The 16,445-nt window shown below is 42.0% G+C and overlaps 3 protein-coding genes across 8 annotated transcripts in view; 2 read left to right on the top strand and 1 right to left on the bottom strand.

Moving 5' to 3' along the window:
- The window catches only part of osbpl6 (oxysterol binding protein-like 6), a 47,830-nt gene extending 41,935 nt beyond the window's left edge, over positions 1-5,895 (bottom strand). The window contains exon 1 of one of the 6 annotated variants that reach the window (XM_037109816.1): positions 4,705-5,895. The gene's annotated coding sequence lies outside the window, so the exon portion shown is untranslated. The remainder of the gene's footprint in view (positions 1-4,704) is intronic. The other 5 variants (XM_037109818.1, XM_037109813.1, XM_037109812.1 and 2 more) reach the window with 5 other exon arrangements.
- A 2,293-nt stretch (positions 5,896-8,188) lies between these two features.
- On the top strand, positions 8,189-10,061 carry LOC119026341 (cytochrome c-b-like). The gene is made up of 3 exons (XM_037110634.1): positions 8,189-8,347; positions 9,013-9,191; positions 9,308-10,061. Exons 2-3 carry the CDS (start codon positions 9,020-9,022, stop codon positions 9,451-9,453), a joined length of 318 nt encoding a protein of 105 aa, XP_036966529.1. The 5' UTR covers positions 8,189-8,347; positions 9,013-9,019; the 3' UTR covers positions 9,454-10,061.
- A 2,311-nt stretch (positions 10,062-12,372) lies between these two features.
- pde11a (phosphodiesterase 11a) overlaps positions 12,373-16,445 on the top strand; it is a 40,053-nt gene continuing 35,980 nt past the window's right edge. The window contains exons 1-2 of the mRNA XM_037110846.1: positions 12,373-13,233; positions 13,970-14,128. Of these exons, the coding sequence (XP_036966741.1) occupies positions 12,373-13,233; positions 13,970-14,128 (1,020 nt within the window). The remainder of the gene's footprint in view (positions 13,234-13,969; positions 14,129-16,445) is intronic.

The following is a 16,445-nucleotide window of genomic DNA, read 5'->3' on the forward strand; positions in this document are numbered from 1 at the left end:
GAGAGATGTTCTTGGGAGAAAATCATTTAACCTCAACCAGTGCCATCAAATGATTTTATACCCTGGAATGAATTTCTTGCTAAATGTAACGACACATGGCCTCGTATTTGTAGAAGGTTCATTAACTGAGACTCTGGAGGCAGTTAACTAAAACAAGCTGCATAAACAACTGTAATGAATGGGCATAAACAGGAGACAAGGCTTTATTAGTGACGTTTCTGCAGTCTGCTGTAGCAGCATTTGCAACAAATACCTAGTGTATATATGTCATTAAACCGAAGACATGAAGGGAAAAAAACATTTGCATCAGTGGCATTAAAAATCCTTTTTTTCCTCTTCAAAAGCCAACACGTTTCAACCACTAGGTCTTCATCAGAGCTCTCAACCCCCGATGAAGACCTAGTGGTCAAAACGTGTTGGCTTTATGTAATGCTCGGCCTTTTAATCATTTAGCCATGACTAAAAAAGGCTTTGTAATAATTCCTTCCTCCTTTGATTCTTTCTTATATTTGGTGTGCCTGGATTACCTTTGATATCTGATATATTCTTTTTCCCATTTTCTAAGAGCACCCCACATATTTTCTGTCTGCACTGTATTACACAGACTAGTCATCTCCTTTTCCATTACTTTTTTGGTGAGTGGTTCATATCCCCGAAGGTCATGTATTCACAGTCACTGAGGTGTGGATTAGAGCTGCAACTGCAACTAACTACAACTAACCAAACTAACTATCATCCATTAACTGTTTCAGACATTTTCCAAGTAAAAGAAAAATGCTTAGTCCTTGCTGGCCTCACTCACTAAAATGTGAGGATCTGATGCTTTTTCTGTCATATATGATAGTAAATTAACAGGTTTGGCTGATTAATAATTATATTTTACAAACTACTGGTATCGGCAGAACTGACAGGTCAGCCTCCATCTGGTACTTACACCATCAATCTATATATTTATTTGAGTTTAGTGTTCACTGATCCAGACTTATTTATTTATGTTTTTAATAACCTAGGTGTTCAGTTCAACAGTTATCCAGTTTTAAGTGAAAGATTATTCAAATCAAATGAAATCAAATAATCAATTGATTAGTCAACTAGTAAAAAGTGATAAAATGCCCAAGTTTTCCACTGTTATAGAGCATTAACAGAGGAAACAAAAAGCTTTGTAGCATTGATAATGTGTATTATTAAAATCAGGACTGTTGAGGAAGGGTTGTATATCAATACGATGTGATAGAAAAGTGGATTAAAGTTTTAGTGGCACATGAACCCAAAGATCTGTCAAGTGTGACTAAGCATTTTAAGCGGTTGCACCGCTGCACCTGATATTTTCTGCCATGTATAAAGTCGCATTTAAACAAATGCATTCCTGTTTACAATCATTTACATAAATTGTTAAGACTGAATTACAATGTACTATTGGCCGCCCCTTAATTATGTGCTGGTGCACCTAAACAGCAGTGCAATGAGTGTAACCAGGGTGGAGCCCTGGTTTAACATTTGTGTCGACCAACGGGATGTTATAGTCCAGTTCAATATATATTGCTGCGAGCAGAGCTTTGATGCCTGTGATCATATGAATAATATTAGGCAGTTTCTTCATGATTCCTTCTAACCTTGAAGTTTTAAGGGCCTTCGTTAAGTCTGAGCAGGTCAGTACAGTGACAACCTCGAGCTTCGGGGTTCAGTCACCTGCAGTTACACCGTCTGTATCTGCACTACTGAAATGTCTTTGAACAAGATGCTAATTTCTGACGGACTCCGGGGCTTTTCTGCTGCCAAATGTGCGCTGTGACCTTAAGGGGTGCTGGCGAGTGAAAAGTCAAATTTCTCCTGCAGGGATCAATACAGTATCACGAGTAAAGCAGTGACTATCATCTGTCCTGACGTGGGTCAAGCCAGGAAGTAGCAGGCAGAGCTGTCTGGAGGGAGGTTCAGAGGACCGCAGTAATCCCACTATCTGTGTGCCCTGCTCTGTGAGATCTCAGAGGGATGAAGAAAATAAACTTGAATTTTAGACACCCAATATGTCAAGCAGCACTGCAAGACCCAAAGCCAAAACAAACCAGTGAAAATAATAAGAAAGGAGCAGCCAGAGCTCACTTTCTACTCTCTGTTTCGATGTTCGCTGCTGTTAGAGCACATTAAAGCCACATAAACGTTAATGGCCTCACTCATCACTAACATGTAATACGATAAAGCATGATAGCAACTGAGCCTTAATAGGGGTGGGAAGACGTTCATGTTTGTGTTGTCACCACATCCAAGCCACCCACAATATCACATTATCGACCAGCACTCTACAGTGAACCAAGTTTGCTGTTCTCCCCTCTCTGTTGCATAATTAAAGCGGACCAACAAAAGCAGACTTGTGTCCCAGGGTTATATTACAGGGTCTTCAAGGACAACTATTGTCTGAATTTACAACTGGCTAATAATGCATATCGATCAGTGCGTCAGTGTTTTGACCGTTTACCTGGGTGTACAATAGCAGCCTTAATGGACGTAGATCTTGTGTGACATGTGGAGGCAGTGAGCAGCATCCCTTTGAAATAGGTCTGTCTTTTTCCTTCTTTTTTTTTTTTTTAACTAACTGGACACAGCCAGTTTATCCTGCGCTGGCTGCACACATTACATCATCTAGGTAGAGCTGGGTATCACACTGAAATACTTTTGGAGTACTCAATGACTTGTGCCCATATTGGGAACACAGATGGGCTGAAAGTTGGCACCGAATTCTTGTTCAGATCCTGTGGCCATCTTTTTTAGACAAGTCCTTCTGCAGTTTCTCCATCAAGGAATCACTGGTGGATTTTTTTTAGATGTTTCACTTTAAGTGGTAAAAAGGTTTAAGAAGAAAACCTGTTTATATCCAGCTAATCAAAGCATCATTATGTAACTTATTTACCTTAAAATGACATCTTCAAAATCATTTTGATGGTACAGTGTCTTGTAATAGGGTGAATGGTCACTCTCCCCCCATCACTTGTTTCTGCACTATGTAACTTCAGTGACAGGGTCGGATCACAGCATTGCAAACATGTTTACTTCAACACATTCATCGTTATAATGTAATGATCATTATGTTTGCAGTTAACTCCTACATTACATCTGACAAGTTGTTACAGACCTGGGATCTGTATTTATGGCACAAATGCAAATTGCACAAAATGCTAATTTCTACATAATGTCGCTTTAAGGTATAACAACAACAATGGAACTAAAAATGTGTCATTATCATTAAAAAGTATCATGTTGATACTGGTATCTATACATTTTAAAAGATGATTGTGATTAGCTGTCGATTATGAAATTAATCTGTCTTAATCTGAAAAAAGTCCAAATGAATGTGAGTATTTTCTGGTTTCTTCACTCCTCTATGCCAGTTAACTGAATGTCTTTTGAGATGGAGACAAAACAAGACAATTAAGGACTTCATCTTGGGCTCACGGAGACACTGACAGTTTTCCCCATGGTGAAACAACTAATTGATTAATCTGCCGATAATAACAGAATATAAACAAGTGAATGGTGATTATAAGGGAAAAGCAATTTAAGCAAACCAAAAGGGACAGCTATCCATGAGTCACAGGCCTTAAAACCACAGATTAGTCTGGCAACTGCTTTAATTTGTAAAGGACTTTGTGCTTGAATGTGTCAGCTAATTAAATGAGTCAGAAAGACTAATTATCTGCTTAATATTCCTTACTGTCACGTGGCAAAAAAAAGAAAATATAAAAGGACAACCTGAACCCTGAGCATCAGACAGGCCTCTGTTTTCTCCCTTTATCAGAAGGATGAGGCACATAAGCTGTGCACAGGATTCATCTTAAATGGGACAGGGACACCTTCAGCAGGAGGGCTCCTCAGTCCGGGCCAAGAAATATATCAGAAAATCAATCATCCCTGCTGATCAAAGCAGCAGCCATTCAATAAAGCATGCCAGGGACAAACCACTAAGGCATCAAGCTTCCCAGTCCCCTCTGCTCTTCTTTAATTTATGTGTTGTTTTTTAAAAATAACAACTGCAAAGTCACTGGCTGACCTTCAGTTGGGAAAAAAAGGGGCAGAGTGATACTGTGGGGGCAATCCAGTAAGTGACAGAAGTTGGCTAACTTTCAATTAGTTGTCATCTTGAACCCTGAAAGCGTAACAACGCTGGAAAATGAGCGATTATGAGTTCCGGATCATGTGAATCGATCACAGTCGAGCGTGTGAGGACGGTGCTGTCTGATGGGACGGCGGGAGAAGCCGCGAAGCCCAGTTGGAAAAAAAAGGTGAAAATGTCAGTGACGCATTACGTTTCCATCGTCAAAGTCAGAGACAGAGTTGTCTGCCCGGGCTGTGTTATTTACTCCACTACAGCATCCATGTTTTGGGGGGGTTGCCAATGCATGATGAAGCACCCGAGGATGCTGGGACGAGCTTGTTTTGATACACGGGTCAATCTCATCCCTGTGTAAGACGAGCAGCACGCTAGCTAAAGTCAGTGGAGGCTAGGTGGAAATGTCTGACTGGTCCTCCTCGGTGATTCACTCTGGATGCAAATACAAAAAGGATGAGATGCTGGGGTCCCTGAATGCAGCACCGCGGCGGAGGGGGTTTCATCCGACACAGCATTGTTATGACACGGTAGTCTCCTCTGGATAAGCACGACTGGCATTGAGGAGAGAGAAAGAGAGAGAGAGAGGGAGAAAAGCGTCTTACCTTACCACAGATGCGGTGTGATGACCATGTCTTTACAGTTCTTGGCGCAGGAAACAATCGGGGGGGTCTCCCTTGACTGGGCAGAGATCCCCAGCTACCCTCAAAGACAGGCGGCGTCCATAACTCTCCACATCGACTATGTCTGTTTCTTCGTGTTAAAAGACGACAATGAATCTCGGAAAGTCACCCCCAACCCAAAAAAAGAGAGAAGAAAAGTGCTGTGTGTGCCCGTTTCCTTGAATGCGGGTTGTGATGCTCTCAGCTCAGCTCAACTGCACTCCGGTCGCTCCTCCCTGCAGCAAGATCGGCTTTGAGCGGGAAGAAATCGCAGGACTGGATCCAACAGCGGCTCGTCAAAAAACACGGAAGTGGAGTCGCGCAAAACCTCGGACCCGGAGTGGGCAATTTTATAGACATTTGAAGGTTTTGAGTACGTGGAAATAGATATAAAGCATTTTTACCCATTGTACAATCAATATAGGCATTAATTGATTAGTTTACAAATTCATTTATTAATGACATCATCACGTGACGCACTGCAGCCCCTAAAAACACGCGTTACCCAGAAGCCAACATTGTGAAAGAAGCTACTGTAAACATTTACATCTAGGGCATTTAGCAGATGCTGATGTCCAAAGCAACTTACAAACATTTATCATATTCACTCATTCACATCCTGATGGCAGAGGCTACCGTACAAGGTGCCAGCTGCTCATCAGGAGCAATTTTGGGGTTCAGCATCTTGCTCAAGGACACTTCAACGTGCAGCTGGGAGAGCCGGGGATTCGAAAACAGCGACCTTCCGATAACTAGACGACCCGCTCTACCTCCTGAGCTACAGCCTCTCTAAACAGTGGATACTTTCTGGATACAGCATACAGCCGTCAAATGACTAATTTCAGTGTCATAACTGGAGCCATTCAGGCCAGTAACATTTGCAAAGTCTAAAAGAGCTGCATGATTACATTAATTAATCTCCATTCAAGTTATCCAGGCTCTAAACCCGAAGTTAGCTGGCTCGGTCGGCTGAGGTCTCATGTGTGCTCACTTCAAAATGCACATCCGGATCAGTTTCAGTCAGTATCTGAGTGCAACGCTCCAATCTAAATCCCAGGTCTTTAACAACTTGTCAGATGTAACGTAGGTGCTAACTTCAAACTTGTGATGTCATAAAATTGTTATGTGTTGTCAACTGAAACATTAAGTAAACGTGTATGTAATGCTGTGATCCGACCTTCTCACTTAAGTTACATAATGAGAAACAAGTGATGGGGGGGAGTGGCTGATACAGAGAGACACTATTCACCTTGTTACAAGACACTGAACCATCAACATGATTTTGTGAACCTGTTGCTGTAAGGGAAAAAGTTACACAATGCTGCGTGGATGTTAAAAGGCTTGCTTTTTTCCCCCCTTTTACTTCACTTTCATTCTTACAAAGCAGCGACACAAATAATCATCAGAAATCCCAGTCAAATATATTGTTTTAAAAGAGTACAAGCAAGCATTTTAAAAGTGCTGGTGAAAGAATATGGCTCTTAAATGACAGAGAATCCAGACAGGAATACACACCACAGGGGCGCTGTTTAGCTCAGTGGGTAGAGCAGGCCACCCATGTACAGAGGCTTTGTCCTCACTGCAGCAGACCCAGGTTCGATTTCTGGCCTGGATCCCTCTCTCTCAACCTGTTTCCTGTCATATCTTCAACTGTCCTGTCAATAAAGCCAAAAGACTAAAGAAAAAGCAGCTTCATTGCTCAAGCTACCCTTGACTTGCCAGTACCGAAGACGCAAACACATTTGGTCCAACCAACACAGGTTTGGTTACAACACAGCACTGTAGCGTGTATGACTAAAAATGAATAAAAAAGTAGTTAAAGCAGTGTGTTTGTGCAAGAAGCTACATACCGGTTTGTTAATATCCGTGTCTTCCGGTAGCTAGACCGAACTAGTCAATCCGTCAAGCGTGTGCTTACTCCCTCACTGGCAGAGATGGAAACTTGAATTTTGCAGACAGAAATGTATTCCAGCATTTTCAAACTGGTATGTGGCTACTTGCACAAACACACTGTTTTAACTATTTTTTTAAATTCATTTTGAGTCATACATGCTACAGTGCTGTGTTGTAAGATGTCTGCTGATGTTGCATAACTTTTTGGGTGAGATGTGGAGCATGTTAAAAATCTTAAAACACAGTGTAAAGCTCTGACCCCATGCTGTCAGCTGTCAATGCTGACTCTCCGGTTCACAGAGCCCTGTAATGGTTGGACCAAATGTGTTCGCGTCTTCGGTACTGGCAAGTCAAGGGTAGCTTGAGCAATGACGCTGCATGTTTAAATCAACCAATGTTCTCCTTTAATAAATATCTATCACGTCACTTTCTATCGACGAATGAGGCAACACATTGATGATCGAGCCTATGGCCCACAGGTGATCCAAAAATACACCTGCAATTGCCACTGCCAGAAATCAATCAAGATTAACGTTAAAGTAGATGTTTCCTTTAACATAGGTCGACATATAATTGAAATTCTGAACAATACTTAACTTACAGACGTTATTTGATTTTGAAAAGATGGGAAATGGGTTTTTGAGGTAATTTGAATAAGTGTGAAACCAGCTATCTGTGGAACAAGTCAAACATGGTGAACAAGTCGAACAAGGCAAATATTGAAAGAAAATCCACAAGGCCTGCAACAAGGTGACACAACATTTAGAGGTGAGACAAGGTGACCTCAGTGTCAATGAAAGCCTCAAGCATACTGTACTTAGATCCTACACTTAATGTAGGAAAGCAGGCCTTGAGACCTTAATTATGTAGGCTACCTTCATTTAGTTATTTGAATGGGCCAGGTGACTAATGATGACGTGACTTTCTGCCTTTTCAGTACTCATGACGCACCACTTCATGGTATCAAAACCGGTTTCCCAGTGGTTTCCACACACAGGTTGGGTTTATGGTGAATATTGTATGAATAGAAAAGTAATCTTAGAGGCGAGCCATGGGTGAGGGTGTAAACCCACCTCATCTGTCTGTGTCTGTCTCAAAAAATGATAGGGTGTCAGATTTCATGGCTGGCTTGTGGTTACCCAACCTGAACTCTGACATGCTCCAGAGCAACTTTTGTCCTCAAGGACACTGAAATAGAGGAGAAAACAGAGACCACTACATGTTCACACTTGTGTGGGAATAACGGAGGTCATTAGTCCAAACTGCTGAAACTTGAATCAAATAACAGTTTAGAGATCATTTGTATGATCGTGCCTCGGGTCACTGGTAACAGACAAAAGCGTAATGTCACTCTGTGGTTTGTGTCCATTGAAGCCGGCTGATGAAATGTGAATGGTAATATATATTTGTTGGTGATAACGGGATATTAAAAAAAAGGAACATGTGTGTGGTGGGAAGGCTGAAGTCTTAACATTGCGCAATTTTGATAACGAGTCATTGAACAACCGTCTGTTGTACAAGCGGATGATGAAACAGGTCAGCTGACTGGTGACGTTTTTAACCGGGAGACCTCACTGGGAGGAAGCACATTTATGTGAATCAGTGGTCTGGTGACGGAGCCGACAGCAGGACCTGAAGAAAAAAGCGGAGGAATTCAGTCTCAGTACGTCGGTTGAACACATATTAAGAAAAGGTAAGAGGCTCATCATCGAAATACCAAGCTTTTGTGGTGGTTATTCTTTGTTTAATGTGTTTCCCTGCGACTTAAATCGGACTTTGCCGGGCGGTTTCGTGAGAAACGTGGTCTACCACTGCGACTGTTTCCGGACGAAACTACTGTGTTTCTCATTTTAAAAAAAAGCTCAGTCACATGTTTACTATTAAAAACATGTCAGAATCCAACTTACAGTCGACACTATTAGTATATCAAGCAGATGTTTCAGCCTGTAGTTAGTAGGCCTATGTAACTTTTTTTTTCTTCCCTTTTTCTTTGCTTTTTCAGTAAAACCATCTGATATACTTACTAATTTTCGCTGTGACTCATTATATTGAGGAGTTGGTAAACATATGGAAACACTGCTTGTAGTAATTTGATCATAGAAACTGTGATCTTCAGGGAGAGGTTACCAAAGTCCGTTTTGTAACAATGCCGGCAACTCGGTGGTTGCACAACTGTGTGGGAGCGAGCCCCCCCTAGTGGCTGGATGACGTCTTAGTACTTTAAAAAAAAAAATCTTGCTAACCAAAGGCAGCCATGAAAAGCAACAGTCAAAATGTAAACTAATTTATACATCGGAAGTCGGTAATAATTGCCAATGATGTAAAATCTATTGATGTATTTTTCTTCTTCTTCCTCAGAGAAACCATGCCTGCAGACCTCGCCAAAGGAAAGAAGGCATTCGTCCAGAAGTGTGCCCAGTGTCATACTCTGGAGCAGGGTGGAAAGCACAAGGTTGGGCCCAACCTTTGGGGTCTGTTTGGACGCAAAACAGGCCAGGCAGAGGGCTACTCCTACACCGATGCCAACAAGAGCAAAGGTAAATACTGGCCTTGCGTATTTACAGTATTTGAGTGACTCTGCTGGTCATTCTATGTGGCTGAAACACTATTCTCCACTTTTTTTTTCTCCCCCTACTCACTTTTATAATTCCAGGCATTACTTGGGATGACGACACCCTGATGATTTATCTGGAGAACCCAAAGAAATACATTCCAGGAACAAAAATGATCTTCGCCGGCATCAAGAAGAAGAATGAGCGAGCTGACCTCATAGCCTACATCAAGTCTGCAACTTCATAAAGAACTCTTCATCCGCGTAGCTTTGCCAATTTCTGTGTCGGGAGGACTCTTCATTCTTTCAAGATCAGGCAGAATGAGAAACTGAGAATCGTTGGCATGATACGTTTTGTCACAGCTGTGCCTCTGTTTCTGACACGATCCTTGTTTGTGGTGGAGTAAACGATATCCCCTGGTTTTAACAGGTTACTTTTTAACATAAATTATTGAACCATTTACTGTGTTTCAGAATGTGAGGACTGAAAGCTGTGTAGTTTGTTTTCCAGTTAACTGTCATCCAATCTTTGTGTATTCTCAGTTGTTTCTTGGTTTATAATCAAGTTTGTCTTAATGATTGTTCTGAGAATGAATGAATGATATTTCAACAGTCTTTTCTTATGTCCTGTTTGATTTTCAAGTTGAATAAAATCAAGACTAAATGTCTTTCTTTTGGTAACTTACAATAAATACCTGGAACAAAATGATACACACATACAATGTATTGTCAGATATGCTGGACTGTGTGCATGTTTTTTATCATTTTCCCACTCAGTGGTGGTGGATAAATATTTGACCTGTCTTCTACATTTTAATATTTATACAACCAGTACCTCATCATTGGAATATCTTAGTGTGACTTAGGTTTGTTATGTGGCATATATTTGTTTTTCTCTGACGAGAGTAGTTTGTCCCTCTGAATGACGTGACATAGAAGTTGTAGCATTAAAGAATCTGTTAGTATTTGGAGGATGATATGCAAGTCACAAATTCTGCATGTTTTTGATAATGTTGGTTTTACCTCTAAGTTTGTCTTGAGTAAAAGTTGAAAACTCCATACAGGAATACAGATTGTTGACTGGTAAATGGCTACTGTTAAGATTTTTGTCTGGGCCACTGCATGTTGACAAGATGTGGTAAAAAAAAAACACGCGTTGTGAAAAGAACCCAAATGTCATACTTGATTTGAAGTAAAGATACCAAATTAAAATATTACTTTGGTACAAGTGAATGTTGCCGATATCAATGGTAGTTAAGTGAAAGTCTTATCTAACACTAAATATACTAACAATATACAAAGTAACTCTGGCAATATGTGTACCTAAATAGAACTACAAGTAAATATCAATTGTCGCACTAACATTTATGTAAATACTGTGTACTATACTATTGACTGATTAGAGGCTTGGACAATTATCAGATCCAGCATACTGCATTTTTCATATATGCATGTACATGGATATGCAATAAAAGTCCATTGAAACGAAATGCATCATTTTTGGGGGGCAAAAACATTAACAAAACACAAGTTATAAGATTGGATATGTCACAAAATGAACGATCAAGTGAAAAAATATCCAAAACTAATTTTGAGCAGAGTTAAAAATTATCAACTCTGGCTCTGATGTAGCACGTTATCTGCAAAGTTACTAGTAACTAAAGCTGTCAAATACATGTAGCAGAGTAAAAAGTACAGTGAAAATGTGGAAAAGGTGGAAGTATAAAGTAGCAGAAAACAAATTTGTAAGTACAAGTATCTTAGAATTGTACTCAAGTACAATATCTGAGTAAGTTAACTTCATTACATTCCATCACTGGTAAAAGACGATCAATTAAAACTTGGTGAGATAACCAAGTAGTAAAAAAAGTTTTTCTTATTCAAAATGATTGCTATGAATCTTCTTCTTCTTCTTCTTCCTCTTGTATTTATTTATGTATTTATTCATTTATTGTGCTGTTGAAGTGTTTAAGTGTTAAATTAAAGGACAAGTGAGGCCCATACTGGACAACAACATCCATCAGTAACCGGACTGTTTGTCAGAGCTTCCCCGTCCAACTTGTTGGCGTCTAGCTCCCTCTAGCGTTCACGCGTCGCACCTGCGCACAGATTCATTAATAATATTGTCTGAAGGAATTTGATTCTCTGACATCCTCCTGCCAATAAAAGTCGCTCTTACACGATTACGCGATTGAGACCGACCGGTGCAGGTTCCACATTTGCCGAAGTTTGTCGGTATTGTCGACCTGCTGTACCAGTCAGCACACTGTCGCTCACTTTGATTGCTCCTGTCAGCCAGCAGTGCCATTACAAGCCGTGGCAGCGGACGCAGATGCAGAATCCGTTGTGTTTGACGCTACTGAAGCATACTCTCATTAAATGATAACCCCCCTCCTCTCTCTCTACATGGCGGTCTTTTTGCCCTGAAGAAGCCTTGTTTTTAAATCTAGAGCAGCACTGGGTTATTGCTGAAAGTAATGATCATTAACACTCGCTGCAATCCACCATTTTAATATCTTTTATTTACCGTCTAGATCACAGTGTGCAGCATATTATTCATACTGATGTGGAAGACAGATTCCCCCTAATTATCATCCTCCTCCTCATCATCATCATTATCAGCATCAGCATCATCATCACACTCTGTAAAGGAGGCCAAACGTTCAAATGTCCAGAGGGCTGACTGCTTAGGCAACCCGGAGCTTCTGTCTGTGTGACGAGGCGAGCGTCAGCGGGACCGAGCCAACCACAGCCAGCTTCATTTGCACACAAGTAGACCCCATCTGACGGTGATGCTCGGTAGTGGCTCTCGGTGAGATACCCAATCCCTGTGATGGTCTGCGGAAGCCCCGGTTCGTTTCCACGCTTGCTTTTTGCTCAGATTTGCTTTTAATTCAATTTAAAGGAGAAAAAGGGGGAGGGGGGAAAAAAACCCCTGTGTGGAGATGCTGTGGAGGAATATGCTGGCACGCAAGGGGAGTCTCCATCCTGGAGGCTGGATGTAAAGCAAGAAGCCCCCCCAGGGGTGTTTTCCTGCGTAACGCAATCTTGGAAGTTGGGTGTCCAGGTGATTCTCTCTACTTGAACCCTCAGTAAAGCCTCATAGATGATATTTCCCTGCGCGACTTCATGGATTTGGTTCACTGAGGACCAGCTGAAGTACAGACATGGCAGTACCAAATATGGTGTTCTCTGACGTGGAAACTTTTCTGGACTCGCATCCCGAGTTATTCGAGGACTACCTGAACAGAAAGGGGAATTATAGCATGGTGGAGAAATGGCTCAAGAATCACCAGGCGAGCAAAAGTCCGGCGGCTCCTGCTCCAGCTCCTGCCCCAGCTCCTGCCCCAGCTCCTGCTCCTGCCCCAGCTCCTGCTCCTGCCCCAGCTCCTGCTCCCTCCGAGCCGAGAGACGAGAAGAGCAACGCGTGCAAGGACAGCTGGGCGAGCAAATGTGACGGTCTGCAGCGGAGAGCCTCGCAGAAGGAGCTGCGCAAAACTTTCGCCAGATCCAAGGCCATCAATGTCAACAGGACATACGACGAGCATGTGAATTCCAGGGCCCAGGAGCCCCTGACGAGCATGAGGAGGAGAGCGCTGCTGAGGAAAGCCAGCTCTCTGCCCCCGACCACTGCGCACATACTGAGCGCGCTGCTGGAGTCCAGAGTCAACATCCCCCAGTACCCGTCCACAGCCGTGGATTTTAAATATTACCTCAAAGAGCACAACGAGAGAGAGTTCTTCCTGGAGCTCGTGAAAGACATATCCAACGACTTGGATCTAACGAGTCTCAGCTACAAAATCCTCGTGTTCGTTTGTATTATGGTCGACGCGGACCGGTGCTCCTTGTTTTTGGTGGAGGGGACGGGCAACAAGAAGACACTAGTGTCCAAATTCTTTGACGTGCACGCGGGCACCACAGTTTTGCCCTCAATGAATTCAGACGAGGTGCAGGTGCCGTGGGGGAAAGGGATCATTGGATATGTGGCCGAACACGGAGAGACAGTGAACATCCCTGACGCATATCAGGTGCCCGCTCCTGTTTGTGCATGCATGCGTGCGTGCGTGCGTGTGTGCATTTGCATGAGTCACAGAAAAAGAGAAAAAAAGAGAGAGAGAGAGAGACTCAGGCAGGGAGACAGATCGTTTGCCTCTCAGTCTGTCATTTTATCTGTCACTGGTAATTGATCATCAATCACACTTGCGTAACAGAGCCAGCCCCAGTAGCCAGCTGGACAAGGCTCTGCTCAAACCACACACAGACACACAAACACCACTGAGTAATAAGAACAAGGCAGTAAGAGCAGATCTATCACTCCCCTCTGTCTCCCTCTTGCTTTTGGAATCCCACTGTGTTTACCTTGATTTTAGGAGAGTAAGTTAGAAACTAGATTAGTTTAACATGGCTGCTGTAAGGACAGCACCTTGCCTAATGATGCCAGCAGCCCCCACTTTTCAGGAAAAGTCTGAGCAGACCTCTTCTTCTTTCTCTACCAAACATTTACAGTAACAAATATGAGTTGCGTCCTCGGTGCACCACTTTTCCTAAAGTCTGACATTCGTCCAGGTTCAGAGCAAAGTTTCTCATAAAAGTCATAAAATCTGCTGCTATCCTAGATGTTTTTGTTTGTAAGACATGGAGTCCTGACGAGCTGTACGTTTTACTGCACTGTCATCTGAAAGTATATATATAAAAAAAAACTGCATCTCTGCAATAAGTGCTTACATTGTGTCTTCATTTTGCACTCTCCCTGTGGATCTGCAGGATCGTCGGTTCAGCGATGAAATCGACAAGCTGACAGGGTACAAAACCAAGTCCCTCCTGTGCATGCCCATTCGCAACAGTGACGGAGAGATCATTGGAGTCGCTCAGGCCATCAACAAGTCTTCGAGTGGGGCGCTCTTCACTGAAGACGATGAAAAGGTAAGCTCATGACTGTAGTTGTGAGAATAAATGAGGATCGCTCATTGCAGTGTTGCTTGCTTGGCGTGCGACGAGTAGGGTTTGGTACACATTTGCACCTGTACGCTTGGAAAACCGGTATTGGTACAGATATCAGTATCGTATCCGACTGGCAGACTGGAATGGTGCTGTTGAACCGGTATCGAGCCAAATGTGATCTGTGCCTGACCTTTGAACAGAGGAGATGACGATCATTTTATGTTTTTCCCGTGTTCATTCCGATACGTTGGCTCGACTGCTCAGACTTGCATCTTCACAGAGGTTTTTCTATCCCTGAATCAAACAACTTCATCAAGCACACAACATGTAAAAATAATAAACGGGGCAGTCTCAGTTCAAGGTATTCCTAAGTCGTGTAAAAATAGAATCATTACTTACCCAGAGCTTCAGACTAACTTTTTATGTGCCTGTGAAAGAAAATATGTGTATTCGTGCCAGATCATGAATCAAGACTTTTTGTGCCATTAAGAGGTTGACGATTTTGTGTTGAAATCCACGTCACAAAATTTGGAGCAGATATTCATGGTTGCTGGAGGATTTATCTGAATAGCTTGACGATTTTTGCTCAAAGTAAAATGTTTTGACAGACGTTTAAACGAAAGCTGGTAGAGACTTTTTCCCTGCTGGAGAACATACAATATCCAGGTCATCTAGGTGATACCTTCCATTTTTCCTTTAGCGCCATCATCGGTCAAACTTTGTGGTTGTCTAGTATCAAAGTGACTGCGAGGAACTTCTAAGTGTTCATGAAACAGTCTTGTGATTCCTCTGATGATTAAAAATGACCTGTAACAGCAAACAATACCATCAGTGAAAAGACTGCTATTGTTATATAGTCATTATTAATACTCATGCTCGGGTGCGGATACATATAAAACCACATCATACATTACCTCATTGTGATCCATCCTGAGTCTGCCATCAGGACGCGCCGGCAAAGATCTTCACAGCAACAGGCGCTGGTGTCGTACTGCTTTTTGTCGAAAGGGCCCGCTAGAATCACCAGAATCTGAAAGTTCCTCGTCATCACTTTAATGAACAAGTACCCACCAAAATAACGACGTTCCCACCAGTTTGATTAGCAAACACATAAAAAAAACTAAGATTTCAAGAAACATTTCATGCTAACTGTCTGCCTACAGACATTGTTTTTGTTGTGTTGCTGATGTTAGCACTCAGGCACGATTGAGGCAAAGTCAAACTTTCCAGAGCTGCTCGTCGTGGCTCTAGACCCTCGTTTTCATTGCAGTATGATGCAGAGGAAAGAACAGGCCTGCAGTGAAATCATCATCGTCGTCATGATTAATGCGTGGCATTTCGGGATGTTGCACTTTTTTTTTTTTTTTTGTAGGCAAGTGCTGTCACGTGGTGTTAGTGGTACACAAGCATAGCAGGGCTGTAGTGATGTCATATTTCTTTGCTGTCAGTGTTGGAGTCCTCAGGAGTTCGCTGTAGCAGATATATATATTTATAAAAAGATGAATTTGTCGAGATTGAAAAGAGGATTTTTTTTCATGTTATGATTTGTCTTATGACCTGCGAGCATGGTTCATGCTACAGAACATTTAATTTGTTTTTTGTTGGATAAACCTTGTCCGGGACCTAATATTCATACTGAGATGCCTTTTTGCGTTTACCTTATTATTTGAGTTGCTGAGTAAATCGGGGATGTGAGATGTGTGGGCGGTGATTCAGACCTCTGGCAAAGTAAGCGTCATTTCCTTTCAGATTTGAGATTTTCCAATTCTCAAGTCATTTTAAAGTCTTTTATTGCACTAGGGCCGTCAGGAATTTACTTCAGAAGAGGACACGATAAAAACACTCCCAATAAGTTGAGCGTAGTGAATTTTCATTATCGTGATTATCTTGAATCTAGGCAATCGGTAATATTCTCACATGACTTAATTTAAGAAGCTATCCCAGCTCGCTCACATACAGTCCTGTGTTGGTTTCCCGATATAACTTGAATTGCCTAAGCCCGTCACCATCGCTGAATGCTTGGCTCACACAAAAACAAGTTAAACCGGCCGTGCATAAATACTAGGAGTTACAGATGTATGTCCTTCATTTGTGCAGGTGGACCTTATTGTTAATGATTACTTATTGATCAGTTCTTGATTAGTGATGTGTTCCATGTGATGCAATAAGAACGGTTGATTCAGTGATTCGATTATGTGTAAGTGGCATTTTAGTTTTGAAAGTTTTAAGGATATTTGGATGATTATTGGGATAATATCGTGAATCGCAATGATGTTGGTCAGAATGATTGTGACATGAA

This window comes from Acanthopagrus latus, chromosome 9, assembly GCF_904848185.1.
Source record: "Acanthopagrus latus isolate v.2019 chromosome 9, fAcaLat1.1, whole genome shotgun sequence".
Lineage (NCBI taxonomy): Eukaryota > Metazoa > Chordata > Actinopteri > Spariformes > Sparidae > Acanthopagrus > Acanthopagrus latus.

Bases quoted from the DNA above. Each gene is read 5' to 3' on its own strand.
- LOC119026341 (XM_037110634.1), top strand. From the start codon at position 9,020: ATGCCTGCAGACCTCGCCAAAGGAAAGAAGGCATTCGTCCAGAAGTGT. The intron at 9,192-9,307 runs GTAAATACTGGC...TTATAATTCCAG, and splicing joins CGATGCCAACAAGAGCAAAG to GCATTACTTGGGATGACGAC.